The sequence below is a fragment of the Melanotaenia boesemani genome, chromosome 6 (assembly GCF_017639745.1).
Source record: "Melanotaenia boesemani isolate fMelBoe1 chromosome 6, fMelBoe1.pri, whole genome shotgun sequence".
Lineage (NCBI taxonomy): Eukaryota > Metazoa > Chordata > Actinopteri > Atheriniformes > Melanotaeniidae > Melanotaenia > Melanotaenia boesemani.
This window is the reverse complement of record NC_055687.1, coordinates 16,996,950-17,018,970: the sequence shown is the minus strand read 5'-3', so window position 1 is coordinate 17,018,970 and position 22,021 is coordinate 16,996,950. Positions and strand designations below refer to the sequence as shown.

At 37.2% G+C, this 22,021-nt stretch overlaps 1 protein-coding gene across 2 annotated transcripts; it reads right to left on the bottom strand.

Moving 5' to 3' along the window:
- Window positions 1–1,105: 1,105 nt before the first annotated feature.
- si:dkey-17m8.1 (C-Jun-amino-terminal kinase-interacting protein 4) lies at window positions 1,106–12,370 on the bottom strand. Of its 2 annotated transcripts, none has more exons than XM_041987618.1 (28): window positions 12,235–12,370; window positions 10,964–11,313; window positions 10,640–10,834; window positions 10,392–10,512; window positions 10,069–10,139; window positions 8,676–8,740; window positions 8,224–8,293; window positions 7,980–8,128; window positions 7,585–7,850; window positions 7,091–7,148; window positions 6,757–6,909; window positions 6,609–6,652; window positions 6,339–6,453; window positions 6,155–6,208; window positions 5,001–5,141; window positions 4,454–4,586; window positions 4,209–4,295; window positions 4,079–4,126; window positions 3,802–3,943; window positions 3,598–3,640; window positions 3,401–3,481; window positions 3,229–3,296; window positions 2,962–3,110; window positions 2,722–2,893; window positions 2,494–2,607; window positions 2,320–2,418; window positions 2,122–2,211; window positions 1,106–1,979 (listed from the first exon to the last, which is right to left on the bottom strand). In XM_041987618.1, exons 2-28 carry the CDS (start codon window positions 11,060–11,062, stop codon window positions 1,861–1,863), a joined length of 2,946 nt encoding a protein of 981 aa, XP_041843552.1. In that variant the 5' UTR covers window positions 11,063–11,313; window positions 12,235–12,370; the 3' UTR covers window positions 1,106–1,860. The 2 variants fall into 2 exon arrangements, with proteins under 2 accessions (XP_041843552.1, XP_041843551.1); XM_041987617.1 differs by having other exon boundaries at window positions 6,339–6,466; window positions 6,610–6,652.
- Between the last annotated feature and the right edge of the window lie 9,651 nt (window positions 12,371–22,021).

Here is a 22,021-nt window from a genome sequence, read left to right as displayed (position 1 = left end):
TGCACTTTCTCAACGTGAATAAGTTTTTTGTATTTTTTACATCAGTTATATTGGTCATTTAGCTTGTTTTATGTCTCTTTCTGGGATATACATAATGTTAAAGGGTAAGATCATGACCCCTATATCCAGGCAGGTTAAGTTACCTGTCCATGGATATAAAACACTGACATATTAGAAAGACAACCTACTTTTTTATATGACAAACCCCTCTTTCTCTTTCATTGCAGCCATGGCACCTAAGTATGATGGCTTTTCCCACTGTAAGCTGGCCTTGGTGTTTGCAGTCCTGATGGACCTGTTGGGTCTGATTTCCCTTTTGCTGGGCGTCTTTGCTCCACTAGAGATCAAGGGCCAAGACTTTGGAGATCTGCTGGTGTATTCAGGAGCTATTTTGGTACTATTTTCCTTGGCAGGTTGGGTCATGTGGTACAGTGGCAACCTTGAGGGTCTGCCATCAAAGAAAGAGCTTGGTGGGACTGTGGGTGAAGCTGTAGACCGACTGGCCCGCTCTATTAGCCGGAGAATAAGGATCCCCAGGACTCATAGCAGCCCTACATAGGAAGTGGAGCCCCAAGATACCAAAGACAAAATGGCGTGTGTTGATTCATGTCACATGAAGGGTTTATCCTTGAGGCAATAATCTATACTGCCCAAAGACGAGTAAACTTCCTCACTTTTTTTCTTCGATCATAAACTGTTTTTGGAAAAAGAGGGAAATGCAAACAATCTTTTTGAACACCAGATACTTTACCAAGATCAATTTGTAGTGACAAACACCAAGGACACAATTTTTTTAATATAAAAATGTTTGTCCTGCAGCTTCTTTCTTTGTCAATTTTCTCTGGATATCATTCATTCATTCCACCAAATTATGCCATTGAGACTTAGGCTCAAAGGCATTGCATTAACAGAAGGCATTTTGAATAATGATATTTGTAGATGTTTTAGTGAGAACCAATATTCAAGTTTTTTCAAGAATATAGTTTTGAGATCAAAATGTGCACAAACTTTTAAATGCACACCAATACTGCATAAGGACACTTGGAAGAACTTGTCTCTCTTATTTTACACCTTTTGAAAGTGAATTTAAACAATGAACACATTAAATCATTCAAGAATTTCATGAAAACCAGATATCAAACAAATAAATGAGAAAATAAATTATTTTTAAAGACACCTACTGAAGTTTTTCCATTTAAGAGATACTGGACATATTTCTCCGCAGACACAAATATGCAAGTATTTGAAATTACTCTTATGGTAAATAGAAGTATTAGAATTTAAGAATTTAAGTTCATTCTCATGGCAGATATTTCAGAAATATACACCACAAAAGATTTCATCACCAGTCTGAATGCAGCATCAGAAGATAATAAAGTGTCTGATTGTCTTTAAGCTGAGCAAAGAACTAAACCCGTTTCCAGTTCACAGTTTATAACAATGTATGTACACAGCAGCTTTAAGAGCAGCCATATTGAATTCTATGAACGAAAGATGTGACTTTTTCCTGCACGTTGCTGAACAAGCAACAGAGAAATATATTAGAGAACAGTAAGTCAGTAAAACTGAATTTCTCATTAGTGCAAAAGTTGATCAGGCAGCTAAATTACTGACCAAATACACAACACCAATAGAAAAGATGAAGGCACACAGGAAGGCATCATCCATCATGATAATCCAGATGTACAAAACAAACGAGGTAAACAAATATGACAAAGCAGAAGTCATATATCTTTAGATGATGCTTTCAATGCTGCCAAAATGAGATGCTGGCTTGTTCCATTCCATGACAGCACAAATTCCCCTTCTGCTGCTGTGTACGCTGGCTTCATCTCATTCAGGGTTCAGAGATGAACGGTATCAGAGTGCAGAGCTGGGCACGGAAGGTGTGGGGTTCTGCCAGATGATCATGTGACTGCGCTCTGACCGCTGGGGTGTGCCCTGGAACACATCTGTTGAATCTTCGCTTGCATCATCTCCTAGAAATGTTAACACATTAGTCAGACATTTAAATAACACAGTGCTGACAACTCAGTGGGTCAATGTGTAGTATTTAACTGATCCAATATGAGACATAGATTTTAAAAATTTCACATTATAGTGATATTCCCATCAACTCACCAATTCTGAAATTGATGTAGCCCTCTCCTCCACTGAGGATAAGCTGAGCAGTAGTCACCTGGCTGCTACCAGGGGAAGTGATCAAACAACCTGTACGGCAAAGATGATCATAGTTAATAAAATATGAAGGTCTAACATATCTCCATTATAAAAATAAAAATGCTAAACATGTTAGAGCAAAAGTTATCAATTTCTTACCTGGTGCTGCAATGATGAACCGGACAGCCTGTCTGTGCCCATGGTATGACAGCTGGGCTGCCGCAGTGCAGCAATATGGGATGGAAACAGCTTCTGAAGCTGTAAATAGTTATAATGATCAATACTAGACAGAGGACATTTCTAACAATGTTAGTTTTAGTAAACAAGACATACTTATAGACAAGGGAATGGAGTAAATGGCACCACCTCCTGTGCCCACCCACAAACGGCCAGAGATGATGGTGAGAGAGGAGATCTGGAGAGGTGTGAGTGTCAGGAAGGGCTGGCCTAGAGAAAAATAAAATGAGTTAGCTCAGCAAATCAAACTGGCTAGTCATGAAGCAAAAGTCAAGTTTTAACTGCAGAACAGATTTGCATTAAAAGAAAAAAATGAGTTTGAACCTAATGTTTTTGTGATCAGTGAAGCAAAGTCAACTTCCTGTAGCGGCCGTCCAGTGGACCAATCAAAAAGCCTGAGAATTGGGTCGAGTCGGCAAGATGTCCAAACTCCACTTCCTCCGGCACACAGGAATCGAACCTGTTGTTCACTGCGCTCCGAGACCGAAAATATTTGCTGTACGGCAAGACACAAAATAATGAGTTCAAAGGTAGCATTCAAATAAAAATCTTTCTGCTTCCTACCTCCACTTTCTTGCTGTCAGTGTCAATCACATGGACTTTGTTCCAGTATCCCACCCACAAACGGCCATCTTTTGCAAGGCAACAACGGATGGGCTGCAAAGGGTTTGATCCAAGAGGCATCACAGAGTGGGACTGCAGATTCCAGCCATCTGCAGACCCCCGCATTCATTATTTCATCACTCATCTTACTAAACATTAGTTACATGAAGCATGCAGAAATCAAGTAAATGGTTAGCTGTGATGTCAGATGAAACAGAAAGTCATTACCTGAGGTGTGGGAGAAAAATGCCAAAGTCCCATCAGCTAAACCAGCTATAACCTGACTGTTGGAAAACCTGTGAGAGTCAGCACAAAGTACATAATTTTCAATACTGCAAAGAGACATGAAGATAACAGCATTTACATGAAAATGTTTGAACCCAGTGCAGACAGAACTCACGTGAGTGAATGAACACCCTCTGAGAGACATAGTGACTGCAAACAGCGCCTCCTTCCAACAGAGGCTGGATGTATTAGAATACTGTGAAAGAAAGGCAATGGAAGAAAAGAGAAATGGGCAAAAAGTGTCTATCGGGGCCAATAAAAATCTTTGCATATTATTCTCCAAATGTGAGCTGCATATTTAGCCAACACTACCTTCCTTCCTGAGTTCCAATCCACACAGTTCCTGTAGAGTTACCTAACATTACAATACCAGAGAGAGCACAAAAAAGGAAATGCTGAGTAATCATTGTTAATATTGAAGTATTTCCAGAAAAACAGTGAGCAGTATAGAAGCACAAAATACATTTGATGAGTGGTTTTTAGGTGGCTGCTCAAGCCCCTTGAACCAGCACTGACCTATGGGAGGTACAGCACAGATGCAGAGGGCAGGGGCTGTGGGAGGGAGGCTGAACTGATCCAATACCGTGTTGGACCGTGCTGGATCAAACACTGTAATATCACTGCAGGAGGCAGGACCAGAAACTACCCACACAGAACACTGGCAGAGAGGAATGGATATGGAAAGATGAATGACACAAAAAAAACTTGTGCCTAGGTGGTGTTACTCATGGCTGAATGGTCATAATTAGAGTATGATGGAAGTTGTGTTTAACTAGGATAATAAGAGACTTACGGTGGCCTCTCCCGATATCTCAGGTGTGACTGCAACAGCACAGTTCAACTAAAGAGAAAAGATTAAAGTTAAGAGTTATTAATAACCACAAGTGTAATGTTTATAAGCATACTGCAATAAGAAGACTCACCTTGGCCGTCGAGTCTCTTTGATCCAAGAGTCGGAGCTTGACTAGAACAGGCACATCTTTAGGCTCTGGAACAGGTTCCTGGGATTCCTTCAATCATGACATTTAGCAACGTAAATATTGCTTGTATACATCCCTTTAATTCAGTTAGTTTGCAAACCCATATCAGGAAAATGCAATCTAACACTGTAGCAATGAAAAGCCTTTAGTCATTTTTTACTTTTAGCCTCTTCTATGCGTTCTTCTACCTGTGTGTTTGCCAGCGGCATGCTCCAGCCATGTATATGCCGCTTTCCCAGAGTCCCCCAAATGTGGGAGCGTATGTCTCTGTACACTTCTCTCTTCCTGATACGTGGCGAAACAACAGCAGGAGAAGCAGATCTAGAGGAAAAGCTGCTGCCGTTTAATAGCTTGACACTTGAACACATAACTTCTTATTTTAAACAAAATGAATAAAGCACATTCAAAGCAAACACAACCCCTCCAGCAAACTATGTGAAAAGATTGTTCCTTTCCTTCACTTATTAATCTTCTTGTTTCATTTTGTTTCATGAGCTTGAAAAAAAAGATCAAACTGAAAGTAACTATAGATTGTCCAGATGTTAAGTTTTTTTTTACAGTTTCAGCATTTTGTAATTCCACTGTTGAGAAATGATCATTGAGATTATTTTAAGGATGTCCTGCACAGGGGGTTGGATTTTTAGTTTTCATTAGTTTTTGTAATAAGTGCAATTTGCAAATAGCTTTGCTTACAGCTGCAGAATAATGTTTGCAAGAACAGAAAGAGATGCTTACTCAGCCTGGGTTCGAGTGGCAGCTGGTAGCTGTGGTGACCCCAGAGTAGAACGGCTGAGTGATGGAGAGGATGGCAGAAACAACGCAGATGTAGAGGGTGGTCCTAGTGGTGCCTTGGTCAGGCCAAAGAAGCGGTTGAATCTGAATTCAAATAAGAAAAAATAAGAGAAAAGAGGAGAGAATATACAAATATCTTAATTTAAAAAAATAGTTTCCATTTAGGCTGTTTTCACAACATTTAATCATACTCCCCTTGTTTCACTGACACTGATTAAAGTCATTAAACACAATTCTTTTAATCAAAATAGCACAAGAGTTTTTTCTAGGATAATTCCACCTTTGCTTATTTCTATATGTGCAGATTTATAAAGATGTAATTAGACTTGCCTTTCTCCAGGGCTTGTCAGACTAAGCTGTCAAACAGTAAACAACCTGCATCTAGTGTGTGAACACCAGCTCTGACCAGTCCCAACCCAAAAGTTACAAACTGCTGAAGACTTAATATGGCTGTATGGAAGCTTGTAAATGTTAACTGATGCCTAATATGCTACAGTGAGAACAAACACAGTGAAAACCAATTAAATAAATTTAACTAGTGCACCAACCTTAGTCTATCCTTCACCAACATCCATGTTCATGTACACAAAGGATTGTAACTTTTAAAAGCAATTGACTTGTATGTAGTAAATAAATCCATAAACAGACACAATAACAAGCTTTAAAGCTTTATTTTCATGGGTTATGGCCTTTAAGGAAAATAATTGTCACGCTGATGAAAACCCTCCTAGGCTCTCGTTTAGTGTCTCTACACAAACAGTCGCTGAAATGCAAGTTGATATTTTAATGCATGTCACATCTTGGTAGAGTTTTAGTACATCACACAAAATTTAAATTTCCCCTTTCCCCTCAGCATACTGTTTCAGACCTCAGACTGTTAACACAGTCACAATGTATCACTGTCACGGGGCAGGTTTGCCAGCTGCCTTATCCCTGAACACACAAAGCACAGGCCTGGGAACCACATCTTTTCTGTTGATGTGACCAATGTTACACCACCCAACTCTTGATGTGTTACCAAGAGGATGAATGTAGAGTATAAAATTAGATTTTTGTTTTCTTTCTATAAAACATGTAATGAGAGAATATGAACTTACTTTCTCCAAACACCTGACCTTCTTTCCTCTGTGAACTTCTCCTCCTTTGTTGCTCTATAAAATCAAAGTGCTAAATGAGGTAAGGGGCAAAAACTTGATGGACTGAACAATCTGTTTTGCCAAAATTTTTTAAATAATTTCTGATAAAAATTTTAGAAGAAAGAGTAAATAAAAGATGAGGTACCTGACTGTCTGACTGTGTCTAACAGCCTCCTGCAGCTCAAACAGACGCTGCTTGTACTGATTCTTTTCCATGACCACACGAGCCATTTCAGAGCGAGAGAAGTGGCGCATGGAGGTGGGCAACGAGGCCTGAATGGGAATATTGATTTCACATTTAATTTAACTGGGTAGGTTTCAGACATTGTAATTTAAACCAGAAGGTAATTTAATTTAAAAAGATCTTCACTGCAGCAATGACTACATTTTTAAAAATACAGTACATGATCCCTTACATCAGGATCCTCAGTCCGGTAAGCTTCCAGCTCTTTCCGCAGTCTATGGAACATAGTGAACATAGAGGACAAAACATGTGGAATAAATAAAACAAGTTAGAAAATACACATTATTAAGTTTTAAAAATGATAAATGGTCCTCTGCACCTCTTAATTTCATCCTCCTTCTCCTTCATCCGCCCCTCTAACCGTGAGACTGTTTCTTGCAGACTGGCCAGTTCCAGGGTGAGAGCTGAGCGGTCGTCAGTCAGCTCAACCACCCGAGATATTAAAGCCTTACGAGCAGCTTCAGCTAATTCACTGTAAAAAAAAAAAAAAATAAAAAGACATACAGAAACAGATATATCAATTCAAACTAGTAATCAAATCAATCTTTATTTGACTCTACTGAAACAATAAACACCCTTGTTTGGAAACCCCCCACACACTAAAGAAATCACACAACCAAATAACGATCAGAGACACTGAATGTTGGACTTACTGGACGACTTTCAGTTCCTCAAACTGAGCAAGAATGTCCTCATAGTGGTCTGTGCTACCTAAACACAAAAAAGTATCTAAAAAGCTTCTTGAACAGACATATACAAATAATAGATGCCAATAAACTGGATGTATTTCATGATGATACGGCTGTAACCTCAGCACTTCTGTCCAAGAAGAAAACAACTGAATGAAATGGCAAAAAAAAAGAGGAAGCAAAGATTTATGAAACTAAGAAATAAACCTATTTTCTCTCATGCGCTCACACCAGCTAACCTCATGTTAGCTGGGTTACCAGTGCTACATTATTTTTAGACAGCAGTCTTCTGTCAACTTCAGTGACCTTTTTTACTTTGTGTAAAAGAAATGTTATGACGTAACATGTTTTATGTTTGCAATATATAGCTGATTAAATACACAGGTGTTTAATCTAAACGCTTTTAATGAAACTGCAGCTATTAACTTTGTCAAAAATGTTAATAAATCAGCATTTACCTCTAACACTGGCCCCCCGATCTACACTCTCCACATATTCCCGACTCAGCTCTGACAGTTCGGAGAATACGGAGTCAGTGTTGCGGAGCTCCCACTCCATGCTATCATCTTCATCCACTTCCTCCTCTTCCTCCTGATCCTTTTTCTGTTTATTTTCTCCTCTCCCTTCTTCCACTTTAAGCTCCTCCACTTCCTTTAATTCATCGTCCAAGCTGGTCTCTGATTCTTCTTTGAGTGGTTCTTCAGTGTTGAGTCTTACTGGGGTGCTGAAGATGGTGACAAAGGAGACTGAAATGTTAACGTGAACTTTGGTTTAATTTATAATTACATCACTTACAAGCGTTCCAACCAAATCTCCAAGTGAAGCAAATTAGTTTACGGTTTAAAGTCGTTACCTTGCTTTTACAGAGTCATTAAACTGTGTCAGCTCTGGGGTTGAGCTTATGATGTCATTGACAATCTGATCCCCAGCTACTTTTTCCTCTTTGGCTATTAGATCCTCTAAATACAAGGGAACAGAGTTTGAATGTGGTCTTTTAATAATCTGTGGAAAAAGATAAGCAGAAAAAAAAACAGCTTTATCTAAAATCTGGGACAGAATTTTGAGAAACTGACCGTGTTGGGGGCAAATATATTCACCTTTTCATTAACACTGGATTCTGACAACACTTGAGATGGAAAGTCTGCATTTTTGGGACGTACATGATTCCTAAACGCAACATGCAGCATGTTAATGTTAGAGAAAAGTCATCCTACTAAAGTTCTTACAAGACAGTAAGTAAACCATAATCTGTGACTTGTTTATAGCACCAACCATAAACGGTTTCTATACCTTAAGTTGCAATATAATGTTAAAATAACCTATACCTTTACTTTAATTTGTCTCTAAATGTTTATTTGTACATTTCCAAGTATAACTTTAAAGCTAAACTTATCATGCAACTGCAAGACAGTCTCAAATTACCACTTTAAACAGAGATACGGCTTCACTCCTGTAAGAAACAGCAGCGGAAACTATCTGTTCTTAAATGCATGAGTGACTGCATGCAGCATTAGAACTTAGCATTAGAGAAAAGATGGTTAAGAACAACCTTAAAGGAGAATCCCTTTCAGAATCCTTCCTCTTTTCCAGAAGTTCCCGATATGTGTGAGTCAACTAAAGGAAAAACATACAAAAAGGGGCTATAATGTTCAAAATGCAAACTAAAAAAACACTTTCTTTGTCCTAAGGGGGCAATTTCTAGTATGATAGAGGAAACAACAACTAAACAACATGATATAGACATGAGAAAAGTAATAAAAGTGGTGGAAAGGCATCATAGAATATAATAACTAAACATTATGTGATAATTTAAGTGGCACTTACAGCTCTGGACAGGAGTTTAAATGCACCCATTGTGCACATGAATGTATCATGGTCAAAGTGAACTTTCAATACGTTTTTTTTTTTTTTTTTTTTTTTTACAGGGGACCAAAAATAATGTCATCATGTAAAAAAAAATAGAGCTTTTCTTTCATGAGCTTTGTTTTTCTTTTTTTTTTTTTGCACAAAAAATAACCAGACTGTGAGAATCTTTTTTTATATTGTACACATAACATGTGGTTTAATGTAATGGCCAAGGACAAGAAGCTGTTCCTCAGTTATTCTGCCACTTATTGAAATTTACCATTTCAATACACTCTCAGAGCGTAATGCTTTACAGTTACAGAGTTCTGCAGTTTAATGTATTTATCATTTACTTCTCCAAACAGAATGAACTTTGTCTGCTTTGACCATGAAGACGTCCTGCAGAAGACTTTTTCTTTGTCCAACAATCGTCAGTTGATTCTGGTGGAAGTCTAAGTTGAGAGCTGGGGCTTCTTTCTTGAGCGGCTTCTCAGTCTACTTGACTGTAAGCAGTTTCATTCCTGCAATTCATGGCAGGCCTGTGGCTTGGTGGTTTCTGAGTTGATCCTGACCATCCAAATCAATTTTGCCTTTAACTGTGGGTAACAGTGTCGGTCTTCTTTCAGACCACGATGAAGTGGATAAAGCTTAAAATAAACTATGTCACTCAAACTCATCAACTTGGAAAAAACAGTTGTTAAGAAACGATTTAATGAGACTTTCCTGAATGTTTATATCGAAAGATTCCAACAATCCTATACTGTGCTACCTAAACTTTCCAGTTGCACGTTGTTTAGGTCAGTGACTACTGTTAACACTGGATCAAAGGAGCAGCTTGGAGCAATCACTCATAATAACTGACAACTTAAAAGGCTTTGGGAAGTTAAATAACATGTCTAAACTTTTAGTAACACTGACTGATTTCAGGAAACCAAGATAAATCAGAAACTTGTACTTCTTATTTTATGTTGATGGAATATGGTGTGTTCTATCCCAGAGAAAAAACAATTCTGAGAAATGATTGAAAGTCCAATTTTACCATATGTGTGTAAACTTATTTTGGAACTGAGTGTTTGGGCTGCACAGAGGAATCTGACCTTGTTGTGAGCATGTCTCAGGGTACTCAGCTCTCTACTCAGATTGGCTTTCTGCTCCTCCAAGGCCACCACTGCAAGGAAAGAGAATACATGTCGCTTTAGTCGTTGGATTCTGTCTCTCTAACACAGTCCAGACTTGTGATAGACATCTGAATTTATACCCATTAAAACTTTGCAGATAGAAGCTGCTCTTATGTATCGCTTCATATTTTTACATGATAAAAGATACAGACAAGATAAATTCACAGGAGAAATTTTTAAACTAAAATAAAATTGTAAAAGCTTAACATACCGCTTGCCAGAATTGATATAGAGACACTCACACTGATCAGCTTGTTCTCTTGCTTTCTTCTCTAGATCTCTTTCACGTCGTTCTCGTTCCTTTTCCCTCCCCCTCACGGCTCTCCTCTCTTGCTCAATTTGGTCATCCAATTCCAGATATCTCTAATGAAAACATAAGGATTTAAGAGTCACTGACACATTCAAACACAATTTTTCGATAAGTTTTTCAACCTTTCATCTAATTAATGACACTTCACACTAGATCAACGCCCAGCGTATTGTTTCCCACCTCTTGACTTTCTTTCCTCAGTGCTTTCTCTGCTTGGTATCTCTCCAGCAGCTCTTCTCGTTCAGCTTTCTCCCTCTCTGCCTCCTCCTCCCTGTCTCTGAGCTGAGCTTTGCAGGAGGCCAGCCCCTCCAGGACCCACACAAATATGGGTACCAAAGATTCCACCACGCTTTCACCATGAGTTTCAATAACAGTCTATAGTAGAGTAAAGCAGCAGAAAGTAAATACAGGTGTGTGTGTGACCACATGTGAGTTCCATTTTCATTTAAATGAATGTGGAATATTGTTGTAAAAGTGATGGAACAGAAAATGAAATGCCCTCACCTGTAGTTCTGAATACAGTTTTCCTGCTTCTTCACTCACAATGTTAGGGTCCAGCTCCACCTCCCCTGTTCCACAAAGCACTCGCTCACTGTATTCCATGACTTTAAATCCCTATACTAACTGTCAAAATGTCGCCTAAAGACAACACCAAAAGTCAGTCCTTCAAATTTTTTAAACCAGTTATATGACTGTACTTCCTTACGACCTAACTAGTTTAGCTAGCTCTCTAACATTTCTGCCACCACCCATCCTCCATTGGCTTATGTTTCCTTGGTAGCTGACAAGTGCAGCATCCTCTCAGACTGCACTCAGCAAACTGTTTCAGGGCTTAAGGTGTTCTAAAGCCCATCCTGAAAAAGAAGAAAATTATGCATAATTATACATTTTTTCTATGCTGAATCTGGGTTTAACAACAAAAAGCACATTCAAGATGAGATATAAAGATATATTTGGTTTTCTATCATAACCTGTAACTAACATGACTAAGAAGCAAGCATAAACATATGCTGCAGAAGGATAAAACTGATATTGAAATGAAAAAACAAAAAAACAACAACAACAAACTGATTCATACTTGTTTTTATTAATTTCCCAATTAATCTTGTAGTATTGTCTGAATTTATCAACCAAGTATGTTGTCAAACACACAAACAAAATCTATTTAAAATCACAACATTCACAGAACTCAAACTATATCACATATCCATTATTTTAAGTTACAGACATTTTATTATTTCTAAACTTATACAGAAAACAGTTAATCAGAAAAAGATGAAAGGTAGGTTAAAATGTAAAAAAACAAACAAACAAACAAAAAAAAAAAACAATAGTTGCTGCCCAGTAACTCTGTGGTCAGAGATAATGCTAGTGTACCTCTGATGACCATGGTATTTCACCTATCAGACAGTGGAACTCTCATTATATGCTTGCGAATCGATAATAATGATGAGGTATGGAAAACAAAGATTTTAAATGTATTTACGATCGCAGCACAGATTAACATTTAACACAGACACGACAGCTTGTGTCAGCAATAGGTTTTATATGTCGATGTTTTACATTATGAGTGTACTTGCTTAGCAAAAAGAGAAACATTAGGCAGACCACTGAAAATGACACACGTGAATGGTCATACTGTATAAATAAGTAACGTATCTGACAGCGAACACCTTGAGACCGCTGGCAGCAACTTAACAAGTTGTGACTTAGCCAAAACAGAAAAAAACCAAGCCGTGTCGTCGTACAGTTCGGCTGTCATTTAGCAGACTCACCTTCACAGCTTACTCCTGGTGTCTTTCATTTTACAGGCTAATGAAACAATCAAACAAACAAAAAAATTAGCCGTCTTTTCTCCGGGAATTACAAACAACTAGTTTAAAGAAGGGGTTGTTTCGTTTTGACGTCTGCAGACATATCTTTAGTCTGTCCAATCAGAGCGCTGAGATTACAGTCTGTAGCCAATAGGCAGTGAGAAGGGGCGGGACATTAAAAGTTTTGTTTTCTGAAGGGAAAAAAAGGTTTCCTGAAACTTGAACGTTGACACGTGACTAAGGAGGTTACAGTGTGTTGTCAGGTGATCCGAGTAAAGCCTTTCCAAGTCCGATACCTGTCGAAATGCCTCACATGCCTGAGAAGTAGCAAGTCTGTTTTCTACGCCAACTGAGCAGAGCAGAGTCTAAATGCAGACTTTGTATGCACTCTGAATGGTAAAGTTATTCAGGTACAAATACTTTCTTGAACACAAAATCCTCTGTATTGCACAAAAGCGTAGCTGAAAAAAAAAATCTGTATGAAACAAATTTCTTAAAGGTTGGAAGACTGTGGAAGACTTGCTACAAATTAGAGCATAGCATGTCATCGGAGGACGTTATTGTTTTGTCCATCAGGGGGCGATATCAACACATTTATGTCCTCATGCGAAAAGCAAATATGTGAACTTGGCATAAAAAGTAAGGAGTGATGTGTTTGGACGATTATTTCTCCCTTTTAGCAATGCAAATTTATGTTATATTATTCATAGTCGGAAAGATTAATCACCTTTACAACGAAGTTTAATTTATAACAGTGGAATAAGCAATACAGCTAAATACATAGGCACAAAATTATGTGGAATTATTATTATTAAAGGGCAGAAATAATTGACCAAACGTAAAGAAGATGATACTCTCTTTCTGTCCTCTCCCAGTCAACATTTCGCAATACCATAAACAAACCAAAGTTTTTAGGGTGAACATGTTTCCTTTTGTGTTGTTGTCTCTTGTTGTTACCATGAAAACAGGGAGTTTGCTGGCGTTACTAATTTAATAGTGTTAATGTTAGCGTTTTTTGTGCACACTTAGAGGAAACTAAGAACAAATTTCACAAATAGTTATGAAACCAATATTCTGAGATTAGGCGTTAGTTTGATCTCAACAGATTTTTTTTTCTATAGAAGCTTCTTTTTATTTATTTATTAATATGTAAACAGGAAAATATGATAAACATCATTGTTTTTATTCTTAGTGGAATATATGAAATACATAAAATACAGTTGCTTTAAATTATTTTATTTTAATAACTTGACATATTACATCTATACTCTGGAATCAACATCTTCATCCTACCAAAGCTACCTAAATTCACTGATTAGCTACTAACACAACGTGTTAGATGGTAATTGTGCTTTTTACTATTCTAGCATGAACAAAAATGTAAAAAAAAAAAATAGGGCATTTGTTCTAAAACATTTATGCCTAGTTTTAGAGACAGGGCTTAGAAAAATTTAAGACTAGGCATTAATATATACTAGTTAAAGTGGCACATTTAAGTCACTTTCCTAGTCTTGGTTTAAGGTTGTTTTAGTAAGTCTGAGACTACAGAATCCTGGGATGAGCTAAGTAAACCTGGTGTTTAAATCCAGAATGGAGTCAAAAACACCATTTACTAATGTGATTTACACTAGTACAAATAATGACAGAGGTAAAAAGCAGTCACTGAAAACCATAAATCATAAAGTAGTTCATAGTTTATGGTGCCATGAATACACAAATGAGAATGTAACCAAAACAACTTTGGGTAAGTCTGTAATATCTGTTTCACACTTTTCATATTTATTGTATGACATCACTTCCATTAAAATTTGCCTGCCTTTATAGACTTTTTGGAAGGACCTGAAACTGACATTAAAACAAACAAATAAATAAATAAGGCAGAAATCCGAAGAAAGTGGTTTAAAACTGGTGGTAGACCACCACAATAAAACAAGAAGTGAGTGACTTCCTGTCTGGAATAATAAAGAACCACCAAACTCCTGATGGGCCACCTGATGATGACCAGTGCAGATAGAGAACTAAGCACGAATGGCAGGTTAATTACTGTTTAAAAAAAGATATTTATTTCTCTCTCTAAAATAATCCCCTGTGTTCATTTTTAAATTATTATTATTGTTATTGTTATCATCATTATTATCATATTTTAAAATAATCATTTTGGTGAATTGAGTTATTTTTATGTCTAACAATGCAATTCCCCCCACCCCCCAATGGGAAGGAATCTAAACAGGACACAAGAAACAGACCAAAGTAAATGTGTTCCCTCCATTCCTGCAATAGCATCGCCATCACCCCTCAACAGAGACCCAAAAAGAGGATGACCCATTCTTGAGGAGGTAGCAAAAAAAATGTCATGAGCAAAAATTTAAATATCTGAAAGAAAAACATGAAATGAAAATAAATTCTGCAAGTTGGTTAGAATGTGAAGTTCAAACAGGGAGCCATGATGCAGAAAACTGATTAACTATCATGATACATAATATAGAAAATAAAACATTTTTTTTCCATTTAAATATATTAATGAGTATATTTCAATGACTACAAACTAGATGTACAATTAGGCCTGGTTAACTCTTCAGTCACACAGTTTTTATTTTGTACACATAACAAATACAATCAAATCAAAAACAATCAAAAAACAAATTATACCTTCCATATTTGAAAGCTGCTGATCTAACTGCAATAATGCATTGTAAGAATAGTGCAGGACCTTCTTGGTCATAGCCCAGAGACATTATGTAAGAAAGCAGTCTCAAAAAATCATTAAATTAAAATAAGTCAGTGGATTCCTCATGTTCGCAAGCAGTCTCCATGCAGGCATTCGTGGTGCATACTGGTTTTCATTTAAATAATCCAAAAAGTCCATTCTCCCCAGCACACATTTCTAAGAAGATTTTAACCTTCCCATTTGACGGATTAATTTCAGAATCAACTTAGTTTTAGATCAGCTTTAATCATCCCTCTTGCAACTGGTTTAGTTTAATCCAGAATAGGCTAAAACTTCAAATTATTTAAGCCAAATCTCAAGTGACTGAATTAAACCAGCTACAACAGGCATTTTAGTCTCTGACTAGGCTCAAGCCTCATCTTTGAAACCCGGCCTTTGACCTTAAAGTAGGGGAGATTTGTTTATAAGGGTAATTATTAAAAGAGGCAACACTAATTCTAGAGAATAGAGTGAAGTTACTCAATCTGAACAGGATTTTCTCTGAAAAACAAGCACTACCACACCACTGTGTCAAAATTTTTATAAATAAATTTTTTGCTGGTATAAATGTAACCTGTGGAAACCTATAAATTTGTTAACCTTTGCTTTAAACTCACATCAAATTTATCTATAGATCATCGGCTTAGAATAAGCATTAGCAATTTCTGCTAATTTAAGTGTTGTTAGCTGTCATGCTAGATTTTATTATGGCTGTATTATCGAAGGAAGTTGTAACACGACTGTTCTCACCAATCATTAAGATGAACTACTGCTTTAACATATTTTACAAATAACATCACTGGGCTTTTCATGTACCGCACCTTACTTCATTTGATTAATTTATGTGTTTAAATATCATTTTATGTTAAAATGGCTGCTGAAAAACAACAGCAGTAGGTAGAGGTAAAGATGGCTCAGCAAGGTTTATTTCTAAACATTTTTAATGAGATATAGAGATTAAAATTTGCTCTTCTAAATGGTTGAACAGGACATTAAAGGGCTACTCGAGGCCACAGGGGGGCTTGAGCCTATCCCATCAAGCAAGAGGCAGGGTGCACCCTGATCAGGTTACCAGGCGGTCACAGGGCCAACAAGGACTACCAAGACAAGCCACATTTATACTCACTCCTAGAAAGCCTGAGTATCTGGACAGAACCCACCTATACACAGTAAAAACATGCAAATCCCATACAGAAAGGCCCCTGCACAGCGGCATATATAGGAAATTTTTAATGGGGTAGCCAAGACAGGACATGAGTAAGTGTGGGGTGGCCAATTAATAGATATCACACATTACAATATATAGCAGGATCATTGTTAACTTTGTTTAGAGTAAGTGTGTAAAATCTAGGGATTTTTGGGTGTCTCAAAAACTTTAAAAGACCATTCTGATCCCTGGTAAATATAAAAAAAACAAAACTCTGAATATAGCCTTGTTTTTACATAGTTTCTAATGGCTTTAATCATAGCTGTTTTTTTTTTTTTTGTTTTGTTTTTTTTTTAAGTTAGAAATATTGCAGTCAAGCATATGTGGTAATAAACTTTCACTATATTAATGAATTCTTAAAAACATATTAAACAATATAAAATTAGAAAAGGAGCTAATTGGTATTGCAAATACAAAAAACTTAATCTGGCAGAGAAAATAATTATTTTGAACATGGCTTATATTGCTGAGTAAACACTGAAAAACCAGTGATCAGACAGTCAAAACAAGTACAGCTGTATGCTGGAATCTACTGGCTAAACCTGTTATTTCATTTTAATAACAAAGCTGTGATTTAGCCAGTATATTCCAGCACCTAGCACCTGTTATCTGTAACTTTAATTCAGGAAGCACAGATTTATAATCATGACAATATTAAACTCAAATCAACTTTATGTATTTACAGCACACTTTCAAGCCCATAAGATAAACCAAAGTGTTTCAGAGCACAAAAGAATATAAGCAAAGATGATTCAAACTGAAATAAAACAAAAACAATAAAAATAATTTACAATAATAAAAGCAAGCTGCAAATAATAATAATAGAAAATAATATAGATGCAGATTAAAGAAGAGAAGAGAGATGTTTACTTTGGTTCCCATGTTAATAAACCTGACTTACTACCAGTCAGAACTGGGATGGCCAATAAGATTTCAGGGGGGGGGCTGGCCTCTCCTAGGCCCTCCCCTAAAATCCCCACCATCCTTGCAAGCTGTTCTTAATGTAATAAAAGAAAAAACACTCACAAGGCAGTTGAGTGTTACACACTAGATTTTGCGTCATCGATTTCTGAATCACATTATGTTGAAACTGCATCAGGCAAAACCTACATTCACAGTTTTTTCAAATCTTTAAATCAATACACCACATCATGCATCATACATAACTCAAATTTTGTATGAAAATTGTGACAATCAAAGTAACTATACTTAAGGTGTAGTGAAGTAAAACATTATTACATGTCTTGTCAAAACATAAAGAAACAGATATTGAAAAAATATGTTAGTAATCTAGAAAAATACTCCAAGAACTGTGACCCACAGCTTGTACATATATTTACAAATGGAAGGAACATGATACCTTTGCCTTAAAAAAACAAACAAAAAAACAAAAACAAAGAGACAATAAAAAGAAAAACAGGAGCTGCATTTCTGCGTAGCTCAGACTAAAGATAAAGTCCAAAACAGGAGGTCTGGAGTGCTGCTGATATGGAGTGAAAGCCTTTTGAAACAGTTAGAGGTAAATGGGAATAAGATGCTGCATCTACATGTGTTACACACAGAAAAATTCATACATGATTTTGTCTTTACTTTATTTCAAATTCTGCCATCAGAGCTCCTTTATACTGTGACTTTTTTAATCTTCCTCTCGCTCTCTACAAGAACTTGTTTTCCGTCCTCTCTCTCCTGTCGTCTAACCTCTCTCCTTTTCTTAGTCAGGAGATGAAACGCTGCCACGCTTGCCATCACCACAAAACTGAGAGCTAGAATCCAAAATCCAAGCTCAAGCAAGTGCGAAGTTCCCCCTTTTAACTGGTTAAATTGGTCCCACAGCCCCACAGATATGCAGCTGAAGCTGATGAGAGTTCCCCAGAAGCCAAATGCCAGCATACAGGATCCCCAGGACATTTCAACACCCCCAGTCACCACAGTGATACCTGCCACTGAGACAACTCCAGTGGGTAAGGTCACTGTCTCAGGCTTGCAGTCGAATGAAACAGTAGTGGAGACATCTGCTAAAGCGGAAGGATTGAGAGTTTCCATCTGGGCTGCCATGGCTGTTTCCACTTTAGTCCTACAACATGACACATAGTCCCGTTAATAAAAAGATAAATACAAATATATATATATATATATATATACATCCATTTTGTATTGTTTAAAGCTTTGAGATCCACACCACAGTTAACAATGAAGTGGGTATTATCAAAGTTCAACTACACATGTATAGTATGTGATAACTGACTCACAACAGGTCCCGTTTAAAAAACATTTAATTAGATTCCAATTCGAATACAGATAAATCTTCCAGGTATTTATCGCTTTAACAAGTTCTTCATACGATATTTTTGGCCGTATGTCGTGATGTTTGAATTAGTTTAACAGAACTTATTATGAAAGAGACTTGCTAACTGTACAAATTCACATAAATAACAATATTATTGCCACATCAGGATTTTAGACTCATATTTGAAGTTTTAAAGCCAAATCAAATTGCACACAGAAAGTGCAGCGGTACTCACCTCTGAATCAGTTTGCGAGTTCAGGTCTCAGCTGAAACTTTCACATGAAGGTCCCATGAGCTCAGCAATGCATCTTTTTAAAATCTCAACTTCATTGGCAAATGTTTGGCTGAAGCTGCTGCTGACCTTCTCTCGAGGAGAAATGGGAGCAGACACCCAAGTCCTCACATATATTGCCTGATTGAGGTCTTACAAAATGGTGGATGCAAACACCAAGATTGTTGCCATAGTTTGTTTGTTCCTCTCTTTCCTTGTGTTTAGTAGGAAGCTCTCATCTGTCATTATGTGTCATTATGACCCATTAACAGATTTTTATCTTGAAACAACTCCCTTCCTCTTTTCCTCTTGCTTTCACTCTTAAAATCTGTGGTGCGCCCCAAAAGGCATTGTTTTGGTTAAGAAGTGATTTGTCCTTTTTTAAAAGCATTGTCTAGTTCAGTGTGTTTGCATTCCTCCATCTATCACTAGCAGTGGGTAATTTGAAAAGTATTTCCTCAGACCTCTTACATTTTGAAACTTTGACCTGTACTGATCTCCTTCACTTTGAAATGCGAGCACAGTTTTCAGTCTGATTCCCTCATCAGTCACCATTAACAGATTCAAGTCTCACAATGCATGCAAGACATAACAGCTGATCAGGCCACAAGTAGTGACAAACTGATTTATGTGGCAGATTTATGGTGTTTATATCAGTCCTGGGATTTTACAGCCATTACTGAAGCACAGGGGAAGCTTGACCAGCTCCATTAATTAGGAATAATCCTGTGCAGCCAATAAGGTTGTTTCCACCAATCTAATTAGGTCTTCTTAGATTGACGTCTACTCCCATTGAACTTTAACCTCCACAGTTTAAGTTTAAACTGTCAACACCCCCGCACAAAAAAAAAACAAGTACATATCCATTTTCATGTTTTTAAACAACATTAAGACAAACTACTACTTCACTTTTTACTCTGAGTGGTCAGTGTGCTTAGATGTTAGACATACTTGACATTTTTCACATTCAGGAAAATATTTTAAGCCACAAATCCTCATTTATTCAACTGCCAGCCATGAGTCCAGCCCAGGGTACATGTCACATGTATGGGATTGTTTGCCGGAGAGGAGGGGGTAATTCTTTTGGCCGTCGCACTTACAGGATAAAGATGATGGTAATAGGCTAAGTGTATGGGGCGGAGCAGGAGTAATCCAATACATGGACTCAGTGAGCATATTTATGGAACAAAACACATCCCAAAAATACAAAAGATAATGAACGATTATCCAACAGTCTAGTCAACTTCTATATATATTGTAATATCATGTTGCTGAACTTTTTTCTTTAGTGTTTTAGGTGTTTATTCATCTAGGATTGTGGTAAAACAGCTCCACCTCCATTCTATGTTAGTCTGTAAAGGATAATTAAGGTAATACTTTCAGTCTAAGCAAAGCAGACTTGATGGTGGAAATGTGTCAGACAAAGACAGCTTGACCTGCTGATTATTATCATGATCCATCATGTAAGGTGATAGCTGAAAATAAAACGAAAGACGTTAGAGGGAATGAAGAGATGATCGGTGAAATCATCAGTGTGCTGCACACAACTTGGCTTCCAACCAACAAATACTGAACTGGGAAGAAGAAGCATAAAAATATTGTTCACAACCACAAATCCAACGTGGAGACGGATGAAAACATGGGCGACACCGTAGCTCATATAGGACAGGAAGGAGGTCACGCACAGAGAGGGATGGTAGTGATGATAGTGAGAGGGGCAAAGATGGGATTGGAGATACAGGTGAGCCGCAATGAGCTAAACTGCCTGGACAGATGGTAGTCAGGAATTAGATGTCAGTTGTCACTGAAATAGCAAACACAATGCTGGAGAACTTAAAGCTAGCTTTAAAATCTCGCCTTAGGGTGTGTTTACAGAGCCTCCCAGAGCACATCTGCTGTTAGCTAGTTAACAAGCTATAAATTAGGTTTGTGATGTTGTGGCACTCCAGTACGTCTTGGTTTCAAGAAGGTGTTTTATTGCACTAGTGTTGGGACATGGTGAACTGTGTTAAAAGAGCAAAATAAATACAAGGATTTGCTAGTCATCCAAACCTTATTTTAAATTTTATATTATTCATATAATTATATTAAATTGAGACTTTATATATATATAAAATTGCAGTATTTGAGGAGACAAATGAGAGCTTTGCAAGTAAATGTTTCAACATGCTTGTTTGATGTATCATCTTTTGCTAGATAAAATAAAATGGATCAATTATCCCTTCGGGATTTTGGCTATTGAACAGTTCAACAGTTCAGTAAATGTCTTCAGAGAGTGACAAGTCTGAACTGAAGAAGCCCAGTTTAGCATCTGGATTTTTACTGCAGAGTCGTGCTATTATAAAAAAAAAAGAAGAAAAGATGTCGTTATGCATTGTTTTTACTCAAATAACCAAAGTACTTTTCTCTTAAAAATATGCTGCCCTAATGGCAGCATGCGTTGCGTTTTTGGCACATATTGTTATTTTATTATTGTTTACAATAAAGGGGTATTCACAGATATGACCCTCATGCTTTAATGCACCATCATATCATCACAGATGCTGGTTTTTTAACTCTGTTGATAAACTGGATGATTCCTCTCTTGTTCTATCCAAAGGACCCAGTATCCATGTTTCCATGAAGAGTTTTTTATTTATTTGACCGTATGGTTGTTTTCCACCTCATCTCAGTCCATCTTAAATGCCCACCAGTGTTTCCAGATTTTGTTTCTGCAAGTTTTTTGCTTGTCATATCACTGCCATTCAGTATTGGTTTTCACCCTTATCCACGTCCATTCATTCCCATGATTCTCTCAATCTTTTAATGATAATTTATACTGCAGATGGTGAAATCTCCATTATGTTTGGAATTTCATATTTCACACACATACTGCAGATCTTTCTAGACTTCCAGACCTAACAGAGGAAATTAGGATTGCAGGTTCATTTTAGTCAAACACTCATCCACCTTAAATCCCGCATTAACAGAATTAACCCAGTCACCTCCCGTAAGGGTGTTTCCCACTGTCCACCTTATCTGTCTCTGTGTAACAGTCAAGACAGACTTTCAGTTCTTCATCTGCCCACTCAACACACCGGTAAGATTTCTTATGAAGTCATCATAATATTCACTTAGCACTTGTTGATAATTTCAAGCTTTCGTTAGAGACAAGTGACATATCACATTTCTTTTAACAGCATCTTGATCAAAAGAAGAAGCAAAACTATATTTTGGACAGAGAGGATAATCATTTAGTACAGTAAAAGAAAGCATCTGAAGGGTTGAGGTGGCAAA